This window comes from Pongo pygmaeus, chromosome 15 (genome assembly GCF_028885625.2).
Source record: "Pongo pygmaeus isolate AG05252 chromosome 15, NHGRI_mPonPyg2-v2.0_pri, whole genome shotgun sequence".
NCBI classification, from domain to species: domain Eukaryota; kingdom Metazoa; phylum Chordata; class Mammalia; order Primates; family Hominidae; genus Pongo; species Pongo pygmaeus.
Genome location: NC_072388.2, coordinates 57,153,401 through 57,178,758, shown reverse-complemented (window position 1 = coordinate 57,178,758; position 25,358 = coordinate 57,153,401). Strand labels below are relative to the sequence as shown.

General features: G+C 37.4%; 1 protein-coding gene across 14 annotated transcripts in view; it reads right to left on the bottom strand.

Moving 5' to 3' along the window:
- KIAA0586 (KIAA0586 ortholog) overlaps positions 1 to 25,358 on the bottom strand; it is a 126,030-nt gene that overhangs the window by 92,775 nt on the left and 7,897 nt on the right. For 10 of the 14 annotated variants that reach the window (XR_010123727.1, XR_010123728.1, XR_010123729.1 and 7 more), the window contains exons 5-13: positions 17,958 to 18,132; positions 16,654 to 16,875; positions 12,274 to 12,427; positions 10,003 to 10,170; positions 7,418 to 7,541; positions 4,082 to 4,214; positions 2,893 to 3,113; positions 2,324 to 2,396; positions 806 to 1,033 (exon numbers count right to left, since the gene is read on the bottom strand). Coding sequence is in view for 11 of the 14 variants with exons in the window: in XM_063651653.1 (XP_063507723.1) it covers positions 806 to 1,033; positions 2,324 to 2,396; positions 2,893 to 3,113; positions 4,082 to 4,214; positions 7,418 to 7,541; positions 10,003 to 10,170; positions 12,274 to 12,427; positions 16,654 to 16,875; positions 17,958 to 18,132 (1,498 nt within the window). In the remaining 3 variants the exon portion in view is untranslated. The remainder of the gene's footprint in view (positions 1 to 805; positions 1,034 to 2,323; positions 2,397 to 2,892; positions 3,114 to 4,081; positions 4,215 to 7,417; positions 7,542 to 10,002; positions 10,171 to 12,273; positions 12,428 to 16,653; positions 16,876 to 17,957; positions 18,133 to 25,358) is intronic. The other 4 variants (XM_054448122.2, XM_054448113.2, XM_054448115.2 and 1 more) reach the window with 1 other exon arrangement.

Genomic DNA, 25,358 nt, shown 5'->3' with positions numbered 1-25,358 from the left:
GTAAAAAATAACCTCTATTTTCAACAGCCCTTAAATTCTAGATACAGGTTTCAAGCATTAGTTTGAAAAACTTTAAATATAAAAATCATCCACCTAAGAAATATGAAAATTTTTACATTACTAAGTATATTTTCAGCACCAACAAGAAACATTTAAACACATTTTACATATTTATTATACTCCAGTACAATAAAAATACAATAACCTTAACCTTTAAATAATTTTATATATTTCTGAACCCACCTTCAACCATAATCTAAATGTCACACAAAGGGAGCATTTACTGAGCATCTACTTAGTACAAGCAATGAATTAGATGCTTTACTGATCTGCTCAACAATCCATGTTTGGCACTTAGAAACTTGTAGCCTAGTTACAGCAGTCAAAAAAATTTCCTCCATAACATCTAGTACCATGCCTTGCATATACTAGGCACTAAACATCCATTTGTTAAACTGAAAAATAAACTATACACACACACGCAAATGAAACACAATTTTGAGTACCATAAACTAGAGAATCTAGTTTTTGGACTAGATGATCTCTAGATATACCTTTACACCTGCTATAACTACAAAATGATGATGCCAGCGTGTGAGATCTCGTAAGAAAGGAACTATTTTGTTCAGTGCTTTTCACATTATAAATCCAAAACCCTAAATATCAATAGTGTAAAGATAACTTACATTTGTATAGTCCTTCATATTTTTAAAACACCTTCACATTCACTTTGTTATTTATCTCTTAAAGGAAATGATCAATTATAACACAACAATTATGTTAAAAGAATAGATTAGGATCTTACCTCCTTTCTCTCTTTCTGTAAACTTGAAGCAGGCATGCCCCTCATAGGTAGATTTCTAAAATGCTCTTCTATTTGCTTTTGAGAATGTTTTCTTGGAATTACAGATTTGTTTACAGTTTTATCTTGTGTGTTGGTTCTAATATCTTTAGTCATATTCTGACCTTTCTTGGTTCTCTGATTCTTCTGATCAAATCTTTTTTGTTCATAATCCGTTCTTGACAGTTCATCCTTAACATAACCAAAGTTAAAATTACTTAAAATATCTACAAATAGTAATGCTTTCACATCAGAAAGTATTAGAATTTATTTTTTGCTGTTATATAAATACAGTTTAGCAGTTTTAAATGCGTTAAAAATAAAGCATATTGGCTTTATTGGATATATAAAAATCAAAATTCTCTGGAAAAATAAACAAAACCCTAAAAAGACTAGTATCTTTTGGAGTGGGGAATGGGAAATAATAGAAGGGTTGCAGGGGTAGCAGGACAACTTTGCATGACAAACCTTCTTATACTTTTTGATGTTTGAGCCATATGAATTTTGCTAACAGTTTAAAAAATTAAAAATACATTTCAAAAACAGCAAACAATTTTGTAACAAAACTCTGAGATAAATATAAATTAAAATCATGTGAAAGTTTAAACAAATATATTTTACATGGGATTCACTGCAAAAGAGTAAGATACATTGCCAGTTAGCTGTAGAGCGAAAAATAGACTTCAAATCTTCTGACTCTTAGTTCAACTTTTTTGTGTGTGTGTACCACATAGTACCTAAATTTTTCATAACTTCATTAGAAATCTATATTCTTCAACAACAAAGTTTTAAAATATATTTCTGTGTTTACTGCTGTGGAAACTACTGATGCTTCACCTTGCTACCCTTGTAAGTAGCATATAAGCACATCTACAGTCAAAAAAACACACCTTGCACCCCAGGACAAAATAACAGCTTAGCCTGCCTAGTTCTGCTCACTCAAATATATAACATTTTTAAATTTCCTCTAAATTATGGATCCTCTAAGAAAGATAACTCCCAGACTTCCAATGCTGGATGTTTGAAGATGTACCATGCCCGTTGTGGATGTGAGAAAGAGGCTGTTTTTCCATCTGGAACTGACTTCTGTAAACTTAGTAAATCTACTTGGTTTTTTTCTCTTTGCATTACTCTGGTATTTTTACTTTGGCAGGCCAATGCTCCTAAATCCACTGTCTTCAAATATCTTTGCAAGTATAATTCTTTTTCCAAACACTTTTGCTAAATTTTCTTTCAGATTATTCATGTTTTAGGTTTTGTCCAACAATTTGCCAAATAAGAGCGAGAATATAATTGGAGATAATATACTTGTTAAACAAAGCTAAATTTATTACTAAGTAAACATAAAGAGTGACAGTTAAATTAAAAATAAGTGGATTTTTATATAAGAAATATTTTGAGAACAAATGTAATGCCTATAAATTGGAATCAATATTATCTTCTGAGAATTCACTTAATTTTCAGTTTTTTTCCAAGACATACCTGAATTTCTGCAGAAATAGTTTTAATCCATTCATCCACTGTCTTTCTGATCCTAATTTTCTCTGACATCTCTCTATAAAAGAGAAAAAGGAATTTTCTTAAATTAGCACTTACTGTCCTGAGCAGGACTTGGATCAGATCTAACTCTTATCTAGTTGTGAACCTACTATCCTAATATCTTTCATCTGAAAAGGAAAGGATATTAGGATAGTAGAATGGGGGCCTAATATCCTTCATCTGAAAAGGAAAAACCTTTGCTATTTGTTTTCATGGTATTAGTTTTCATCAAATATTTGAAGGATAAATGTTTGAAAAGCACATGTGGATCCAAGAAGATATGTACCAAAGAAAGAAAAAATTAAAAGAAAAATTTCCACCAGAAAAAAGTAGTACCACCATATATCTATATCCAAATTCCAACTTTATAATAAGTTCCACATTTTCAAAGTCAATAAAGAACCTTTTAAAAATATTAAAACTAATAGGAAAATACAGTGCTTAGAAAAAAATTATGAAGAAAGTGGAACTGGCAGACTCATAAATAACCTTGGATGCCAACATCCTCTTACCTGTTGGTAGATAAAGCATTGATAAGCGAATACATGGCAGCTCCATCTTTTGCACGAATAATAGCTTCCAGGTTTTCTTCAAGTAGTTTTTTATTGTTTTGTACTCCTCTCAAAATCTTCTCAGCATCTTTCAATACAGATCTTGTTGTATTGGTTGTTTGAAGCTTAACAGAATTCTGTGGAAGATCTGGAAGCTTCAACATACTCAGAGATTCTTTTGGCTTAAAAGAAAAAAGACCAGAAAGTTACTAAACTCACATTGATTCCTTTAATCAAAATAACAGCTATCACTATTGTTGAGGCCATACATTATACCAATATATTCTAAGGACTCAATTTGTCAAACTGAAGACTTACAAAAGAATACTTGGCAATCAAAGTGTTTTTCCTCCATTTAGAAACACTAATGTGGGCCAGGCATGGTGGCTCGCGCCTGTAATCCCAACACTTTGGGAGGCCGAGGCAGGTGGATCACCTGAGGTCAGGAGTTCAAGACCAGCCTGGCCAACATGGTGAAACCCTGTTTCTACTAAAAATGCAAAAATTAGCCAGGTGTGGTGGCACACCCTTGTAATCCCAGCTGCTCGGGAGGCTGAGGTAGAAGAATTGCTTGAACCGGGAGGTGGAGGTTGCGGTAAGCTGAGATTGCGCCCTTGCACTCCAGCCTGGGCGACAGAGCAAGACTCTGTCTCAAAAAAAAAAAAGAAAAGAAAAGAAAAGAAAAGAAAACAAACTAATGTGAGTGTTAAATAAAATAGAGGTGGGAAATCCATAGCAGTGCTAAGCAGTCCAGCGACCAATAATAGCTCTCTCTCTCTGCTGAAGAAAGCTAAAATAAAATAAAATACAAGCAAGTTGGCTCTTTATGTATGGAAGATATGGCAGACATTGTGGATTGGATAAATGAAGTCCATTCATTCACAGGTCTCTTTTCCCCTTCCTCCCTTTCCAACAGAAGCTGGGAAGCCAGAGGTGGCTATATGGCTCAGTCCTGGTCAAGGAGCGATAAGTAGAAATCACTTGGTGAAGGCCTCTGGAAATACTTTATAAATGGAACAGACGTGGCTGACATGTCTTTTTCAGTGCTTTTTCTTCATCCTTCCTCCTAATTTCTATCTTTATAACTCTTTTATTCCTTTTTAATTTTTATCTTAACTAATCATCAATTTTAAGACCATTCTCACTTTACCTGGACCATGCTATTTGTTTCCTGCTCCTTTTGGCCAAGGTCATGAAGAACATCATCAGACTTCCGCATAGTCACTTTAGTTGTTTCTAGCTCTTCACAGGAAGGAAATCTTTGAGAAGGCAGAGTTTCAACGCTACAGAAGATTTTTTAAAAAGTTTCCTAAATTGTTGTAAATTCAGTAAACATTTCATTACACAAATCTTTGATACAGTCTTAGCTATATTACTAAATGGTATCCTATTAAAATTGAACTATGGAATTAATCAGTTATGTGATTAAACAAATGAAACACAGAAAATCACAAGGGACAAAATTATCTAACCAGAAAAGTTTAGATGTAGCAGAAAAGGAGCAGGAAAAGGTTATGCTTTCAAGAAGCTAACATCCAGAAGCACTTCCAGATTGGTGGAGTAATAACTTCTGAAAATCTGCTTCTCCATAAGCACAATGAGAACCCTATCAAAAATCATAAAAATCAAGTTTTTCTAACCTCTGGAAATTAAAGACTTGCAAGAACCCCAGGAAGATTTATTCAAGAAAAATGGCTGACTCTAGGTAAGAAGAGCAAGCTTTATGGAATTTTTTTAACTTGCCTCATTCTCGGGACCCTATTCCCAACTCTGTGGCGAACTCGAAAACCAACAGCCTCACAACCACTAAAGACAGTAGAATGGTTTCAAGCTCTCCTAAAAGTCTCATTCATAGTGTTTGCCTTTGTTTGACCTGACTCACTGCTAGCTCAGTAAGAAAGTATCCCCAGGGCATTTTTCAAAAACAGTGGCAATTGTTTAACATCTCAGCAGCCTGAGGTAGTGACACTAGTTGGGGCAAACAAGACTGTGGTCAACAAATGTTAAAAATCTAGGTAATAAGATGTCCAAAGTGGAGTTTTGAAAAGCTCCAACATATTCCTAGGAATCTAGGTCATGCCTTCTAGTCCACATACAGGGCTATGCACATGCCCAAGAGAGACCTGGGAAGGTCCTAATCACTCACTTCCGACCTTGAGGCTCTGTGCAAGTAGGAAGTGAAAGGCTAAAACAGACTCATATATCTGCCAGGCACTGGAGGCATGCTCTAGCACATGCGTGTGCATGCACTTGCACACACACATACACACACACACACACATGATCCATGGCAACGAGAGGGAGACTTATCAGTTCAAGGCAGTTAAGGAAATCTCTTTCCAATCATTAGCAGACTAAGCTAACAAAACAGAGACTTCAGTGGGGGCACATGACGAAGAATACAGACTTCACAGAATTAGTCAGGAAGGTCACTAAACAAACAGCAACAACAATAACCAGCAACAATAAACTCTGGGAGGTGAAAGAATCTAATTTCCAGAGTTGCCACACTATATTATTTAAAATGCCCAGTTTTCAACAAAAATTTATGAGACATACAAAGAAACTGGAAAGTAGAGCCCAAACACAGAAAAAAGCACAGTCAAAAGAAACTGCTGTTGAGGAATCCCAGATATTAGACTTACCAGGCAAAGACTATAAATCAGCTATTACTAAAAGAAACCAGTTTTAAAATTAAAGGAAAGTATAAGAATGAAGTCTTGCCAAATATAGAATGATCAATAAAGAGATAGAAAACATTTTTTAAAAAGACAAACAGAAATTCTGCAGTTGAAAAATATAATAACTGAAATGTATAATTCACTAGAGGGGCTCAGCACCACATTTGAGTTGGCAGAAGAAAGAATCAACAAACTTTAAGACAGGCTAATTGAGATTATGAGGAAAGGATTATGAGGATAATTGGGGAAAGAAAAATGGATGAAGAAAAATTAAGTCATAGAGACCTGTGGGACACCATCAAGCACACCAACATACAACTCCTCATCAGAAACCATAGAGTCCAAAAGGCAGTCAGGTGACATATTCAAAATGCTGAAAGAAAAAGAACATCTACCAAAAATTCTGTATGTAGCAAAACTATTCTTCAAAAGTGAAGGAGGGGACACCAGGGGTGTGTGTGCAGAGAGGGATGACCATGTGAAGAGACAGCAAGAGGGAGGCCACCTGCAAGTGAAGAAGAAAGGCCTCAAAAGAAACCAACCCGGCCAGCACCTTGATCTTGAACTTCCAGCTTCCACAACTATGAGAAACCAAATGTCTGTTTAAATGACAACGAAAAAGTGAGAAAGAAATTAAGACAGTACCAGATAAACAAAAACTGACAAAATTCACTGCTAACACACCTACCCTATAAGAAATACTATCAGGAGTCCTTCAGGGTGGAATAAAAGGACATTGGGCTAACTTGAATCCATATGAAGAAATAGAGTACTGTTAAAGATGAACTATATAGGTGAATATAAAAGCCAGTATATGTATTTTTGTTCATATCTCTTTTCTTTTCCTATCTGATTTAAAAGAGCTGCATCAAGTAATAATTATCAGACTACACAGATGAGCTTATAATGTACAAAGATGTAATTTGTATGATAATAATAGAAGAAAAGGGGAGGGAACAAAGCTTTACTGGAGCAAAGTTTCTGAATAATATTGAAATTAAATCACTATTAATCCAAATTAGATTGCTTTAAATTAATATGTTAATTGTAATTCCTAGAGTCACCACTAAGAAAATAACTCAAAAAATAATAGTAGAGAAAACAACAAAATAATTAAAATGGTGCAACTAGAAAATGTCTAATACAAAAGAAGGCACTAAGGGAGAAACAGTGAACTAAAAGACCTAAGGCATATAGAAAGCAACATGGTAGACATAAATCCTACCTTATCAGTAATTACATTAAATGTAAATAGACTAAAATTATACAATATCTCCACATAAAATTACTCAACATATGGCTCCTCTAGTTCTTATTACTGTAGTTTTCAAGATGTTGAAGATAAATATAATTATCATGGCCCAGATTTGATTTTTTTTAAACCTTTTATTATATAAAATTTCAAATATACACAAAAATAGAGAAAATACTAAAATGAACCTCATACACCCAATATTTAACTACAACGATCATTAACTTTTGGCTAGCCTCATTTTATCTATACTCCCAACCTACTTGCCCCTAACCTATCTTGCATTATTTTTGAAACAAATCCTAGATATCATTTAATCAGAAATGAATAATCCATACATTAGAAATTAATAATCTGCATTTTGAAAAAATGAGATATTCATTTCATAGCTATATTATAGAAAGGGGGAAGATATATTAGCATCAAAAAATAGTAACTAAATCTAAGATAAATTTAAGAAGCAATGCTATAATTTATTAAAAGTCCCAAAGAAATTTGAAAAATCTGAACAAAACTCTTTTCAATCTAGTTTTCATTCCAATCTCGTTTTTACCTGTTTGTTTTCTCAGGAGTCCATCCTATTTTTGACCTAGTTAGTGAGGTGGTGTTTGATGATTCACTTTTTCTTGTCAAAGAATCATTATTATTCAAAATTTGTTCCAATAGTCTTACATTTCCTGAAATAGAAGAGATATAGTATCATTTTCCAAATACTAATTCATTTCTCTTGTATATAATATCTCACATATTGTATTCTAGCCTAAGTTAGCTTCTTATGATGATTATCTACTCAATTTATAGCCTACAAGCCGGGCGCAGTGGCTCACGCCTATAATCCCAGCACATTGGGAGGCTGAGGCGGGTGGATCATCTGAGGTCGGGAGTTCGAGACCAGCCTGACCAACATGGAGAAACCCCGTCTCTACTAAAAACAGAAAAAATTAGCTGGGTGTGGTGGTGCATGCCGGTAATCTCAGCTACTTGGGAGGCTGAGGCAGGAGAATTGCTTGAACCTGGGACGTGGAGGTTGCAATGAGCAAAGATCGTACCATCGCACTCCAGCCTGGGCGACAAGAGCGAAACTCCATCTCAAAAAAAAAAAAAAAAATTTATAGCCTACAAAGTAGCCTACAATTTAGGCCATAAATACACTCATCAAATAAAACTAAATATTTATACCTCATAAAAACTATACCACAACCAGGCGCAATGGTTCATGCCTGCAATCCCAGCACTCTGGGAGGCCAAGGCAGCAGGACTGCCTGAAGCCAGTGTCATCATCACGAAGTCCAGTAAAATAGACGACTCTTATAAATTAGTAAAGAAGAGATTTATCTATTTCTTCAAAGTACCAATAAGTGGATCTATCCTTTAGCCTTGTTTGTATGTAGTAAGACTACATAATAATTTTTGGTGTGAGGTTGCCTTCTTTATTAAAGATTTTATTATCTTGTGACTTTCTTAAAATTTTTTAAATGTGTCTAAGATAAGACTTGCATGCATTTAAATGATTCCAAGAATAAAAGTGTTTAGTTTAATATTTCACTTACTTTTGTTAGAAGGGGTACATTTTAAGACTCTGTAATATACTGTTTTTCTTTTTAATTTTTTTAATTTCCATAGATTTTTGGGGAACAGGTGGTATTTGGTTACGTAAGTTCTTTATTGGTGATTTGTGCGATTTTGGTGCACCCATCATCTGAGCAGTATACACTGAACCCAATTTGTAGTCTTTTATCCCTCACCCACTTCCCACCCTTTCCCCACAAGTCCCCAAAGTCCATTGTGTCATTCTTATGGCTTTGCATTATCATAGCTTAGCTCCCATTTATGAGTGAGAACATATGATGTTTGGTTAATACATGTCCCTTATAAAAGTTCTTGTTCTGTGTTAAAAAGTCCATATATGGCCAGGTGCAGTAGCTCACACCTGTAATCACAGCACTTTGGGAGGCCAAGGCGAGTGGATCACAAGGTCAGGAGATCGAGACCATCCTGGCTAACACGGTGAAACCCCGTCTCTACTAAAAATACAAAAAATTAGCCAGGCGTGGTGGCGGGTGCCTGTAGTCCCAGCTACTTGGGAGGCTGAGGCAGAAGAATCGCTTGAACCTAGGAGGCGGAGGTTGCAGTGAGCCGAGATGGCACCACTGCACTCCAGCCTGGGTGACAGAGCGAGACTTCGTCTCAAAAAAAGTTCATATATTAGCGCTTTTTCCAAGTGAACATGGTGATGAATGTTAAGTTTCTCTACGTTTTATTATTGAAATTCACACCTAAAAACAATATGAGGAAGCATGCTCTAAAAATGATCAGCCTTACCTTCAGCAAAGCATTGTTTTTTATTTATTAATAACAAAACTTGGCCAGGCACAGTGACTCACATCTATAATCCCAGCACTTTGGGAGGCTGAGGCAGGCAGATTGCTTGAGCCCAGGAGTTTGTGACCAGCCTGGGAAACATAGTGAAACCCCATCTCTACGAAAAATACAAAAATTAGCCTGGTGTGGTGGTGTGCACCTGTAGTCCCAGCTACTCAGGAGGCTGAAATGGGAAGATCAACTGAGCCTGGGGAGGTAGAGGCTGCAGTGAGCCATGATCACGCCATTGTACTCCACTCTGGGTGACAGAGTGAGATCTTGTCTCACAAAAAATAAATAAAAATTAACAAAACTTATTGAGACCATCCTGGCTCACATGGTGAAACCCCGCCTCTATTAAAAATACAAAAAATTTAGCCAGGTATGGTGGTGGGCGCCCGTAGTCCCAGCTAATCGGGAGGCTGAGGCAGGAGAATGGTGTGAACCCGGGAGGTGGAGCTTGCAGTGAGCCAAGATCACACCACTGCACTGCAGCCTGGGCGACAGAGCGAGACTCCGTCTCAAACAAAAAAAAAAAAAGTTAACAAAACTTGTTCATTAAAGGTTTAAGTGATAATAACCTGTAAGACATAAAATAATTATAAATGTATACCTCCAACCCCTTTTACAAAGAATCTAAAGAAGCTTGATTTTCCCAGCAAGTGTCATTTAAAGTAAAATATTACAAATAGAGATCCCACTTCAGTTACTACTAGGCACAGAAAATCTCATGACAATTTCCTAATTTGGGATAGGTCTAGTAAAAGTCTCTATTACCTCTGTGACACGACACTTCCATATTTTCTTTTTCTTCCAAAAGATTTTCCCTCTTTGATAGTTCATCATCCCTTGAAACAGGTACAGGAGCAAATCTGCGAGGTGCTGGTGTCTCCAAAGGAGATTTCTGTTTATCAAAACTCGTATCTTCAACTTCTTTTAAAGGTGCTTTAACAGAAAATTTTTTAAAAACTTAACTTGCTTTTAAAAAGCTTTAAAAATTATAGCATATTACTCTTCCCTATACTTTAAAAATAAATTCAAAATTATAAATGATGAACAAATTATTAAGTGTAGAGAAATAACTTTACCCCATTAAAAATCAAAAGAAATGAAGACTACAAACATTTTACACTTACATCTAGTAAATATGAATCTATATGATAATATTCAGAACTACTGAAGCTGTGGTGAAACCGGCACGGCCAGATACTTTTCATGGCAGTGAAAACTGATAAACCATCTGGCAATAAGTATAGGAAGAATTAAAGTTTTATATACTTTAACATAGTAATCTTACTCTTATGAAATTATTCTAAGGAAATAACATAAAAGAAAGAAAATGTGCTTTAAATATGATGTTTATTACAGTATTATTTACAAAGATGAAACCCTAAAAAGTGCCTGAGTATCCGAAACAGGCTAATGGTCAAGTAGATTGTAAAATAATTATTCAATAGGCCACCCTTTAGTCATTACAAGTTAAAATTATGAAGACAACTATATAAAATATGGCAAATCTTTTTATGTGCTAGTAAAAAAGCTGTATAAAATGCTACAATTACAAATATGTAAACATGATATTTGCCCAAGAAAAAGCATAGAAAAATTAAAAGTTTAATGTACTGAATTTTTAATTTACTCATTATTTTCTTTCATTTGTTACTGTAACTCATATATACAAAGAAACAAATTCAATTTACAATCAATAAAATAGACACCTTTTTCATGAAAACTCAAGTTTAAGAAAAACAAAATTATAAGCAAGAAATTCTCTGGAATTGAGTTATGAAAGAAGTGTCCACTGCTATAGAAGGCACTCAGCTGGGTCATACTGAAACCTGAGTTCTGGCCCTAGCTCTGACATCCTCCCTCCCAAGTCAGGTAACCTTGAGCAGGCAAGTCACACCATTCTGTGCTTCACTGTCCTCTCTTCCTAACTTAAAAATGGACTCATACTACTTCACAACAGTTCTTTGTTGTTGTTGTTTGTTTTTTTGTTTTTGAAACAGGGTCTTGCTCTGTCACCCAGGCTGGGGTACAGCTGCATGATCACAGCTCACTGAAGCCTCTACCTCCTGGGCTCAGGCAATCCTCCGACCTCACCCTCCGAAGTAACCGGGACTACAGGCATGTGCCACCACACCTGGATAATTTTTTTATTTTTATTTTTAGAGACAGGATCTCACTATATGTCCCAGGTTGGTCTTGAATTCCTGGACTCAAGTGATCCTCTCACCTTGGCCTCTCAAAGTGCTGGGCACAACAGTTTTGGAAGGACCACTCATTTATTGCAAAATGTAAAGCACCTTATAAGTATAAGCAATCTTTAATGACTGTAATACAACACTGCTCTAACAAATCAAGTGTTGAAAATATTGTACTATATAGATCTGTATATCATTAAAGGGATAGTCGCTCGATTTTCTTTAGTTCATTATTCAAATATCAATAACTTAGAAAAACATTTATTCATTTATTTTAAATACTAAAGTTTTAACAAGTAAGCCACGTATTCCTTTGTTATTATAGAGTTTTAAAATTCAATCAAGATAAGCAGACTTGCATTACTAATTCTGAAAATATTTAGAAATGGTTTAAAAATGTACTCAGGTAGTTGCTCTGACAGAATCAAGAAAGAGCAAACATGCAGTTTGTCAGAGAACAGGAGAATTGATTTATTTACAAGCATTTTTGTAGTAAATAAGTAAATTTTTTCTAAATTTATAAGTGCTTCTGATAATTTATGAGGATTATTAATTAAAACCACAGATAAGAACATAATCCATAATTTAAAAAAATTTCAAAATAACCTAAAAATTACTTGACGTAAAAAAAAGAACTCATTTTATCTAAGACAAGGTAGCCTGAGAAAGAAAATTTCTAAAAAAGAACATTTTAAAAAAAATTGTTTTATAAAACGAAAACTCCTATAAATAAATTTTATAAAACAAAAACTCCTACTGCTCAGGAAATATGTTTTCAGCTTATGTAGCACAAAGAAAATTCATGGCTGACATTTTTTATTCACAGAGAACTACATATTTTTACCTTGTTTGGAAGCAAATGTGTTATATAAAGATGGATTACAGCTACCAAGATTAGGGTGTTCTGGTTTTACAGAATACTCTTCCACTGCTCTGGAGGAGGGCATACTAACAGGTTGAAAACTACTAGTCTTGAGTGCAGCACTAATAAAATGAGTCTAGAAGAAATAAGATTATTTTATTATTTTCAAATATCATTTGAAAGAGTTAGATGATAAAATACATTGAAATATTAGAGGAGTTAAACATAATTTACTGCATTTAATAAACAATGAAAAATATATATTACATTGCAACTATCCACTGTAGCGGCAGCAGTGATGCCACTGGAAAGATGTAGAAGCACAAAGATCTGACTAAGCCTGACTCTGCTGTGTGACCTTAATCATTTTCCTTAACCATTCTAAACCTCAGTGCTGTCCCTTCTCCCACAGACATGGCTCAGGGGCCATTGCAGCCGGCTAAGAGAAGACCAGGAAGGAGAGGCCCTCGCCCTAAACCTCTACTTGAATCAGAGAATTTTAAACAGAAACATCCCATCTTTTATATCCTAAATGGTAGGATTTTGTTTGAGGTCAAGGTTTGAAAATCATTGATAGTGAGTACTCAAATAAATATCCATGCTTAGCAGCAGCAATAATACATGCATTTGTATATAAATGGAAACTAGAGTGACAACATAGTTTTCAGCACTATTTATTAAAATACCTGAAATGGGGCCAGGTGCAGTGGCTCACGCCTGTAATCCCAGCACTTTGGGAGGCCAAGGCAAGTGGATTACCTGAGGTCAGGAGTTCGAGGTCAGTCTGGCCAACATGGTGAAACCCCGTCTCTCCTAAAAATACAAAAATTAGCTGGGTATGCTGGCAGGAGCCTGTAATCCCAGCTACTCAGGAGGCTGAGGCAGGAGAATCACTTGAACCCGGGACGCGGAGGTGGCAGTGGGCCGAAATGGTGCCACTACACTCCAGCCTGGGTGACAGAGCGGGACCCTATCTCAAAAATAAAATAAAATAAAATAAAATATCTCAAATGAGCAAGTATCTTAACTAATAAAACTGGTTTCAAAAAAGAGGATTTTATTGTTTTGTTTTGCTTTGTTTTAATTTTTGTGGGTACATAGTAGGTGTATATATTTATGGAGCACATGAAATACTTTGATACAGGCATGCAATGAGTAATAATCAAAATAGGGTTTTATGCCAGGCCAAGAAAAACCTAAAAAAATTTATAGTTTTACAGAATTTCTAAAAGTGTGTTGAGATCCCTCTATGTAAAACAGATGAAACAGACTCAACTAATTTCATTTCATTAAGCATTTACTGAACAACTAATATATTCAGTATGTAACCAAAACTTCAACTCTCTCTGTAATTATAAGCTTTATAAGTAAGACATCTAAATTAGCAAAGATTCCATTCTTCCAAAATTAGAAAGTCATTAAGTTACAGATTTAGTTATGGAAGGATGGAAGATGGCAGGTAAGTACTTAGGACTAAGTAAGAGCCTCTCCTTAAGGAATCAATGTGCTTTTCAAATGTGTCATCTCATTTTATCCTGAACAACAGAAAATATTTTCTAGGTAAAGAAATTGAGGCTTAAAGAAGTAAAGTTATCTATAAACTAATAGTTTATAGACTCATTCCTGGTCTCTCACTCGATAATTTGCTGCATACTCAATTTTAGTCATGCAGGGAGTACTTACTGAACTTTACTTGGTATGCATATAATCATTCCAATAAAATATTATCTTCAACCACATGAAAAGCTCAAGATAAACCCTGTTAAGTCTTGAAAATTATAGCAAATTAATGTCTACTTTATGATGATATATTAAGTATAATAAACTTATTTTAGTACATTCTTCTGAATTTGTCTTAACAAAAAAATATATAATTTAGAAAGTCATTAAATTATAGATATATACATATATATGTGTGTGTATATATACACACACACACACACACACATATATATATATATTTGTTGTTGTTGTTGTTAAGATAGAGTCTTGCTCTGTCACCCAGGCTGGAGTACAGTGGCCCAATCTCAAACTCACTGCAAACTCCGCCTTCCGGATTCAAGTGATTCCCCTGCCTCAGCCTCCTGAGTAGCTGGGACTACAGGCATGTGCCACCATGCCCAGCTAATTTTTTGTATCTTTGGTAGAGACGAGGTTTCACCATGTTGGCCAGGTGGTCTTGAACTCCTGACCTCAAGTGATCCACCCACCTTGGCCTCCCAAAGTGCTGAGATTATAGGGATGAGCCACCATGCCCAGCCTGAATGTTATATTTTAATTTTTTTAAGTTTTTAAATCACAGTAGGCCAGGCGCGGTGACTCACGCCTCTAATCCCAGCACTTTGGGAGGCCAAGGCAGGTGGATCACCTGAGGTCAGGAGTTTGAGACCAACCTGGCCAACATGGTGAAACCCCATCTCTACTAAAAATATAAAAAGTTAGCTGGGCATGGTGGTGGGCGTCTGTAATCCCAGCTACTTGGGAGGCTGACGCAGGAGAATCACTTGAACCTGGGAGGCAGAGGCTGCAGTGAACTGAGATCACGCCACTGCACTCCAGTTTGGGTGATAACAGCGAAACTCCGTCTCAAAAAAATAAATAAATTTCATATTAATTAGAAAAAAAAGGAAATTAAAACCAACACATTTACATTGCTGATCATTCCCTCACTCACTCAAAAAAAAAAAAAAAAATTTACTGAGTGCTAAGTAGTGTTCTAGGAGTTAGAAATTCCAAAATAGGCCAAGCACAGTGGCTCATGTCTGTAATTCCAGCACTTTGGGAGGCCAAGATGGGCGGATCACTTGAGGCCAGGAGTTCGAGACTGGTCTAGCCAACATGGTAGAAACCTGTCTCTACTGAAAATACAAAAATTAGCTGGGCGTGGTGGCGCAGGCCGGCAATCCCAGCTACTTAGGTAGCTGAAGCATGAAAATCACTTGAACCTGGGAGGTGGAGGTTGCAATGAGCCGAAAACACACCACTGCACTCTAGCCTGGGCAACAGAGTTAGACTCCATCTCAAAAAAAAAAAAAAAAAAAAGAAAAAGAAATTCCAAAATAAATAAGAAAGTATGCTACAGCTCCTTGTGAGGATAACACTTTTTATAATAGCCCAGTGCCTTATTCTCAAAAGGCATTAAAAATGTTCATTATTTTAATTAAATGCAAAAGCAAACAGGTACACCAGGTAGTTCTTGTCCAAGGGTGTGCATCAGAATCATTATGAAGCTTTCAATGATTGCCAGGCACTACCTCAGGATCGCTGGCTCAAAATCTCTGAAAGGCCTAAGCGTGTGTGTGTGTGTGTGTGTGTGTGTGTGTGTGTGTGTGTGTGTGTGTGTGTGTGTGTGTGTGTGTGTGTGTGTGTGTGTGTGTGTGTGTGTGTGTGTGTGTGTGTGTGTGTGTGTGTGTGTGTGTGTGTGTGTGTGTGTGTGTATATATAATTTTTTTTTTGAGATAGGGTCTCACTCTGTCATCTAGGATGAAGTGCAGTTGTATTATCATAGTTCACTGTAACCGCAAACTCCTGGACTCAAGGTCTCCTGCAGTCTCAGCCTCTCAAGTATCTGGGACTACAGGCACATGCCGCCATGCCAGGCTAATTTTTTTTTTTTTTTCTAAGAGATGAGGTCTTGCTACATCAACCAGGCTGATCTTGAACTCTCTGCCTCAAGCAATCCTCTTAGCTTGGCCTGCCAAGCACAAATATTTTTATAAAGCTGTTCAAGTAATTCTAATGCACATTCCCAGACTGAAAACTGCTGATGTAAACCAATAGTTGCAACGTGATATAAGCACTTAAAAATGTGGCTGGGCATGGCAGTTCACGCATGTAACTCTAGCACTCTGGGAGGCCGAGGAAGGCAGATCACTTGAGGTCAGGAATTAGAGACCAGCCTGACCAACACGGTGAAACCCCACCTCTACTAAAAATACAAAAATTAGCTGGGCATGGTGGTGTGCACCTATAATCCCAACTATATGGGAGGCTGAAGCAGGAAAATCTCTTGAACCCAGGAGGTGGAGGTTGTAGTGAGTGGAGATTCCACTACTGTACTTCAGCCTGGGCAACCATAGCAAGACTCCATCTCAAAAAATAAATAATAAAAATGATATGAAGAAAAACAGTGTAAAAGGAGGAAAAGCCAACTAAAGGGCGAGGTCTCACACAACTAGTGACATTTGAGATATAACATTCAGAGTTACCCGCATTACAGGAGAAGAAAGATGATAAGCAAATCATGATTTCAGAACTAAAACTGTTACAATCTAATGAGCTACTGCAATTATCAATGAATATTAGCTGAGAGATCCAAGTGATAAAAGATCACAGAATCTGTACTGGCTTTATTACAGATACCTGAATATCTATTTGTTGTTGCTGTAATTTTTCAAGATGCCTTATGTGCTGCTCCATAAACACATTCATTTGCTTTTCGTGATCATGACAATGTAGTTTCTCTTGTTTCCTCTGAATGCTTGTTTGCTGCTCTGTAACACGTTGTAGGTGTTTGTCAGTCTCCTGTAACTTACTAAGTAATTCTGTAACAGAATTGACTTTTGCTTCCAAATCACTCTGCACCTAAAACAATAAAAATATTTTTAAAAATTCACATCATAGGATACCAAAAATATGTCTAATTACTAGAAACGTTATTTAAATCAATTGGCATTGATAAGTGATCATATTTGAGCCTTTACCCACTAAATGTCTAATGATTTAATGCCTTTATTTTTAGAGTCACAGAAATGAAAGGCAGAAGATAGCTATCCTTAGATAAATGTTTCCTCTCAAACAAAAGAAAAAAAAATTGGCCAGGCGCGGTGGCTTACACCTGTAATCCCAGCACTTTGGGAGGCCAAGGCAGGCAGATCACGAGGTCAGGAGATCGAGACCATCCTAACCAACACGGTGAAACCCCCATCTCTACTAAAATACAAAAAATTAGCCAGGCATGGTGGCGCGCGGCCTGTAGTCCCAGCTACTCGGGAGGCTGAGGCAGAGGAATCACTTGAACCCAGGAGGCAGAGGTTGCAGTGAGCTGAGATCGCGTCACTGCACTTCAGCCTGGGCGACAGAGTGAGACTCTGTCTTAAACAAATCTGCCACAAATAATTTTATGATGCCTAAAACAAGATACTTAAATGGAAATTAAAAAGAAGAAAACAGCAAAGCAAAGTAGCTTTTGATATTTTACTAACATAAGGCTGAGTTAGGTCAGCAGCCTTGAGTTCTAGTTTTGGCTCTGTCACTTACTCGTTCCAGACTCATAGACCTACTCTGACCTGTTTCTCTGCTTCCCCATTTACAAAGTGACAGCTAAGGCACAGATTATCTCTAAGGTTCCTAAGGTTCTTCTAGCTCTCAAATAAAAATAACCGATTATCCAGGTTGCCAGGATCAAGGTGTTTCCCAGGATGTAGGACTCTCAGTGCTAAAACTGGGAAAGTTCTAAATTCGCCAGTGCCATCACAGTATTAGAAGGTAATTTTCACAATTCCTGAGAAGTAACACACAACCACAAATGGGAAAATTCTTTCAAATTGAGAGCAACTACAATGTTCCTAGTCTATAACTGGACACAACCATTTATAGACTCAGTTCTTAATAAGTACTTCTATATTTCACAAAGTAGTTATGAATATGTGGGAAGAAAAATATACCTTTATCAATGGAGCTGCGGTTGCAATGGCAGCAGCAGTTGCTGCAGCCACGGTTGTAGCTGAATCAATTCCACTGGGTGAAATTCTAGTCTCCTGAGTAACAGCATCCTTCTCTATGCCTGCATCTTCTAACAGATGTACCTTTACTTCCTTAAAAACAGGCATGCTTTGAGCTCTATAAATAAAAAAGCAATAAAAATGTATTCAGTAAAGTACATTGAACCATTTCAAGAAATACTTAACAAATGGTAATCTGCTGAAGGTGGTTTTGATTTTTTTAAATTAAATCACCTATCAAACAAGGTCATTTGGTTAACAAAATTTATCAAGGTCCAGGTCACTAAGGGCTAAAGAAATGAGAAGATAATTCCTTGAAGGTAGTAATATTATTTTGGAAAATAAGAATTAAACATATGAAAAAGGTATAGCACAATTACAAAGATACATTTTCAAGAAGTACAAATTTAAAACACTCACAAGGTGGCACGGTGGGATTATGCCTGTAATCCCACTTTGGGAGGCCGAGGCGGGTGGATCACCAGGTCAGGAGTTAGAGGCCAGCCTGGCTAACATGGTGAAACCCCGTCTCAACTAAAAATACAAAAATTAGCTGGGCGTGGTGGCATGCGCCTGTAGTCCTAGCCACTCAGGAGGCTGAGGCAGAATTGCTTGAACCCGGGAGGCGAAGGTTGCAGTGAGCCAGGATTGCGCCACTGCACTCCAGCCTGGGTGACACAGTGAGACTCCGTCTCAAAACAAACAAACAAAAAACAAACAAACAAAAACTACTCAGAAAAAGCTCCAAGAATTAAAGTACCAAGCTTTACTCCTAAAGGCAGACAACCCAAGAAACACTATTGTTTTCTTTTTTCTTTTATTATTTTTTTAGAGACTAGTCAAGTACAGTAGTGAGAAGGGGAGAAAAAGTGGAGTAAGTTTGGTCTGTGCTGGGTGTGGTGGCTCACGCCTATAATGCTAGCACTTTGGGAGGCCCAGGCAGGTGCATCGCCAGAGCTCAGGAGTTTGAGACTAGCCTAGGCAACATGGTGAAACCCCATCTCTACTAAAATACAAAAAATTCGCTGGGCATGGTGGTGCATGCCTGTAATCCCAGCTACTCGGGAGGCTGAGGCAGGAGAATCACTTGAATCCGGGCAGCGGAGGTTGCAGTGAGCCTAGATGGCACCACTGCACTCTAGCCTGGGTAACACAGCGAGACTCTGTCTCCAGAAAAATAAAATTTAAAAAAAAGTTTGGTCTGTAACTGACTGTGAACAATCAATTGAGATAACTTACTACCTTCAGACAAGCTGCTGTGGTTTTTAAGTTATTGATAATTTTATCCTCCAAATATTTATATAAGAATTATAACATTATTGGCCAGGTGCAGTGGCTCGCATCTGTTATCCCAGCACTTTGGGAGGCCAAGGTGGGCAGATAGCTTAAGGCCAGGAGTTCGAGACCAGCCTGGGCAACATGGCAAAATCCTGACTCTACAAAAAATACAAAAATTAGCCAGGCGTGGTGGCACACACCTGTAGTCCCAGCTACTCAGGAGGCTGAGGTGGGAGGATCTCATGAGCCCAAGGAGGTAGAGACTGCAGTGAGTCATGATCACCCCACTGCACTCCAGCCTGTGAGACAAAGTGAGACACTGTCTCAGAAAATAAAAAAAAAAAAAAAGAATTGTAACAATTATAGCACTATTGATATACACTTTGTGACTATTGATATCCCACTTTATCGAGGTATAATTGAAAAAAATTGTATATATTTACAATGTGATATTTTGATATATGTATACATTGTAAAATGATTATAGTCAAGCTATTAGCATACCCATCACCTCACATAATTATCTTTTTATGTGATGAGAACATTTAAGATCTACTCTTAAATGTCTTAGCAATTTTCAAGCATACAATTCATTATTATTAACCATAGTTACATGCTGTACAATAGATCTCTAGAATGTATTAATCCTGTCTAAGAGAAATTATACCTTTTGACCTCTATCTCCCACTTCCTCCCCACCCGCAGCCCCTGGCAACCACCATTCTACTTTCTGCTTCTATAAGTCTGACTTTTTCAGATTCCACATGTAAATGAGAATACATGATATTCATCTTTCTGTGCCTGGCTTATTTCACTTAGCATAATGTCCCCAAGAGGGATTGTTAACACCACTGAAAAGAATTTTCTGAATTCTAGCTCATTTAGATTTACTTAACAAACATCACTCAGGTAGGCTAGGCACAGTGGCTCACGCCTGTAATCCCAGCTCTTTGGGAGGCCAAGGTGGGTGGATCACCTGAGGTCAGGAGTTTGAGACCAGCCTGACCAACATGGTGAACCCTGTCTCTACTAAAAATACAAAAAATTAGCCAGGTGTGATGGCGGGCACCTGTAATACCAGCTACTTGGGAGGCTGAGGCAGGAGAATCGCTTGAACCCAGGAGACGGAGGTTGCAGTGAGCACAGATCGCACCATTGCATTCCAGCCTGAGCGACAAGAGTGAAACTCAGTCTAAAGAAAGGACAGGACAGGACATGAAAGAGGGAGGGAGGGAGGAAGAGAGAGAGAGAAAGAAGAAAAGAGAAAAGCAGAGCAGAGCAGAGCAAGACAGAATGAAAGGAAGGTCACTCAGTTTATTAAAATGTTCACAAAATACACTATTAAGAAGCCTGAATTAGGTGGGTGTAGTGCTACATGCCTGTAATCCTAGCACTGTGGGAGGCTGAGGCGGGAAGACTGCTTGAGCCCAGGAGTTCAAGACCAGCTGGGCAACATGGCAAACCCTGTCTCTAGAAAAAAAAAAAAAATTAAAAATTAAAAATTAAAAATTAAAAAAAGACCCTGAAATAAAAACAAGTCCAGCAAATAGACACATATTTGCAATAAGGCATTTAATTAAATACTAAAAGAAAAAAGAAGGCTAGCCAGTTTGCTCAATATTTGGCCTCAAAGAAAACAATGAAAGGAACCACTGACAAAACTGAAGAGTCCCTAAGAAAGTCTAAGTAAAATTGGCAGGAATACATTGCATCTCCAGCTGCTGGACTCCCCCCTTTACTTTTAAAGGCATCACAGAACTCTTAAACTTACTCCTCTTTGGTATTTCCCCATTTCTACTAAGAATAACATTTTTCTCTCAGTCTCAAAATGTTGAAGTCATCTTGACTTCTCTACTTGCTTACCTTCTCATATCCAATTGAATCATAAAGAGTTGTCAATTATTTCATCACAATTACATGAAGAGTGTCATAGAATTATAGAGCTGGGAGAAACTTACAGGACATCCATCCTAATTTCCTAATTTTATAGATGAAGAAATTGCAGTCCACAAAGGTCACAGGATATCCTAATTTCCTAATTTTACAGATGAAGAAATGGCAGTCTGGCCAGGCACGGTGGCTCACGCGTGTAATCCAAGCACTTTGGGAGGCCGAAGCAGGCGGATCACGAGGTCAGGAGATCGAGACCATCCTGGCTAACACGGTGAAACCCCGTCTCTACTAAAAATACAAAAAATTAGCCGGGCGTGGTGGCAGGCGCCTGTAGTCCCAGCTACTTGGGAGGCTCAGGCAGGAGAATGGCGTGAAACCGGGAGGCGGAGCTTGCAGTGAGCCGAGACTGCGCCACTGCACTCCAGCATGGGCAATAGAGCGAGACTCCGTCTCAAAAAAAAAAAAGAAAGAAAAAAAAGAAATGGCAGTCCACAGAGGTAACAGGATTTACTTGATCACTGTCATAGAAATAGTTATTAAGTGGCAGAGTTAGGGCCCAATTCCCAGAGGTCTTACCATGACACCAGAGCTTTTTCTCTCAGTTTGGCACATTTCCCTTCTCACTTCTCTCTCTCAACCATAAAGTTTCATCACCTATTACTAACTCTTCCATTCTTCCAGTTTCTACTTGCTTAGAAGCTTCCTACACATGTCACCATTCAAAAATCTAAAATTATTCCTTATAAACAACTGAATTTGCTAATTTCCTCTGTTTGGCTTTCCATACACAAGGCACTCCTCACTAACTACACATACCATGCCATGCCCACAAGTGACTCCACACTTTGCCTCACCCTGCTCTCTCACCCTTCTTCCACCCAACTTATTACATCTTTCTCCTCCTTTAAGGTGCAATGCAAGCACTACCTTCTTCAAGAAGCCTGTTCTTCTAGCACTTCCTCTTGATCTCTCCCTTCATTGACTACTTTTGCATTTACTACCTACCAATGGAGGCTTGCTACTCAGCCATCCCAGGGTTTAGATATCTGTATGGGACAATTTAATAATATATTGAATGTAATTAATCACTAATTCTTCCATATATGTACATATTATCTCCCCAATTAAGCTGTAAGCAACCTGGGGTTGGGAACAGTAGCGGGACTTTTTTCATACCAAACAGCAAGTAACAAAGGGTTAGGTACATAGTAAGTGCTCAATATATATATTTAACCAATTGAGGGGTAGAGTATGAAAATATAATTCAGGAATTCCTTATTTTTAAGGTTTCTGCCTGAAGTCTGAAAGTGACTTATCTTTGCCCAAGAAGAGAAACAACATTACAAGGCTAGACATAAATTTCTTAATAAGCTTTTAAATTTTACTTTTTCCAATTATTACATTAATAAATGCTCAATGTGGCAAATGTAAAGAGCTATGACATATAAATGTCAAAAAAAATGCACATAACCCTCCCATTAAGAAGCAATTATTTCATTCTAGTCTTCTTTTTTAGCCAGTTTTTCTTTATTCTTAAACCCACTGAACATCCCAATGCTATGCTGCAACTATTCTCACCAAAGCCACTAAGATTCCTGCTTGCTCAATTCAGTGTACATTTTTCAGTCCTTAGCTTCCATTACCTCAGAGCAGCATATTACACTTGGAACCTAATTCCCCTTGGCTTTGTTAACACCATACCCCCTACATCTCTGGCCAAACTTAGCAGCATTTAGAAGCTAGCTTGCTTTCTCCACATACTCCTTAAATGTTTTTTTCTCAGACTGCATCCAGCCCTAGCCATCTTTCTTTCACTATCATAACCTCATTGAATCACTTCAACTATTCCCAGAGCTTAGACTTAGACTACCACTTACATAATGATGACTTCTGCATCTTAATTTTCAGCTTGCATCCCTTTTGTGAACTCCGCCTTTTTTTTTTTTTTTTTTTTTTGAGACAGGATCTCACTGTCACCCAGGCTGGAGTGTAGTAGCACAACCATGGCTCACCGCAGCCTCAACCTCTTGGGCTCAAGCGATCCTCCTGCCTCAGCCTCTCAAGTAATGAGGAGTACAAGCACATGCCACCCCGCCTGGCTAATTTATTGTTTTTAGAGATGGGGTCTTGCTATGTTGCCCAGGCTGATCTCAAACTCCTAGGCTCAAGCCATCCTCCCAGCTTGACCTCCCAAAGTGCTGAGATTATAGGCATGAGCCACTGTCTGGCAACTTGACCTTTATATTCCATTTTCTCCTGAACACTTCTTACCCACATTTCTCACAGGAACCTCAAACCCTTACCCATGCCCAGAATAAGTTATCCCCCACAAGGATTTCCTTTCTCAATGAGTAATACTACTCACCATGTATTTGTGAAAGCCAAAAATCTGGGATTCAACCTTAGTGCCTTCCTTACCCTCATATCTAATTAATGATTCCTGTCAATTCAATCTCCTAATCATCTTCCAAATTTGTCTCTTCCTCTCCAACTGAGTATGATTCCCATTACCATACCACCAATGCCCAGTGTATTCAGGACCAATCTAATTCACTCCTCCCTGAAAACTCCAGAGCCAATTCATTTGCTGGACTACAGTCTAGCCATCTTCTAATCCATTTCTTCATATGGCTACCAGAGTGAGTATTTTAAGAAATATATCTAATTCTTTAAAACTTTTCAATGATTTGCCATTTATCTTATATTAAAGACCAAATTCCTTTAGAGGAGTTCATAACCTAGTCCCTTGCTTATCTCTCCAGTCACACATAAGGGAGTTCTCCCCTTGTTCTAGACACTCTGATCAGATTCTTCATTCCTCTAAGGCTTTAGAGTACATTATAATATCAATTAAGGCAAGTTCTCCATCATCCCATTTTTGCTTTTGCTTTTCCAAATTTATCTTAGCTATTCCAAACTGAATGTATTCTATATGGATGTATCCTTAATTCTGTGTGTATGTATATACACACATATATAGTATAAATATATACATACAGTATACACACTGGCACATACATTTTTTTTTCTCAACAGTATGTTCTTCTAGGTAAGTGTTAGAATTACATTTCCAATTTACATCTACCACTTATTCTCAAAATAACAAAAAATTTTAAGACTGACCACAGCCAAACATATGCTAATTTTGTAATAACTTATATTTTTACAGCGCTTAGTCTTCCCATCCAAGAACATGTTGAGTCTGTTAATTTATCTTAGCCTTTGGTTATTTCCCTTGACAAAATTTCATACGTCTTCGGATAGATTCTATAGACTTCTGGTTATGAGTATTCCCCAATTTTTTTTTTGGGGTGGGGACATTGCTATTGTAATTGTTATTTCATTTTATTATTGAATAATATGCTGAGTATCTGGTCACCTTCCTGAACTTTCATTAGTGTAAAAATTTCTGAGTTAGTGGTCTCTTGGATATTCTGAATACACAATATTTTCAACAAATTATAACTTTGCCTCCTCTTTTTCAATATCCATACCTGATTTCATTTTCTTATCTAACTGCTACAACTAAGGCTTCCAAATTAAGTTTAAAAAATAATGGACATCTTGTCTTGTTCCCAATTTTACTGTTAAACAGGGTATTGACTATAGGTTTCCAATAAACATTGTCCTTCATGCTAAGAATGTATCATTCTGGCTGGGCACGATGGGTCAAGCCTGTAATCCCAGCACTTTAGAAGGCCAAGGTGGGCAGATCGCCTAAGGTCACGAGTTTGAGACCAGCCTGGCCAACATGGCGAAACCCCGTCTCTACTAAAAATACAAAAAATCAGCCGGGCGTGGTGGCACATGCCTGTAATCCCAGTTACTCAGGAGGCTGAGGCAGGAGAATCACTTGAACTCGGAAGGTGGAGGTTGCAGTGAGCCAAGATCACACCATTGCACTCCAGCCTGGGTGACAAGAGTGAAACTCCGTCTTAAAAAAACAAAAAAAGAATGTATCATTCTATTCTTAAAGAAGTTTGTGGGTATTAATATGTGTGTGTGTGGTGACTGAGTATAAAATGGGTATGGAAGGGAGGCATAGGGAGAGATTTGTTCTTTAAAGGATACAAAATTACAGCTACATAAGAGAAATAAGTCAGGAATATGTTACAGCTAGATAGGAGGAATGACTATAGTAGGATGAGTATAGTTAACAATGTGTTACATGGT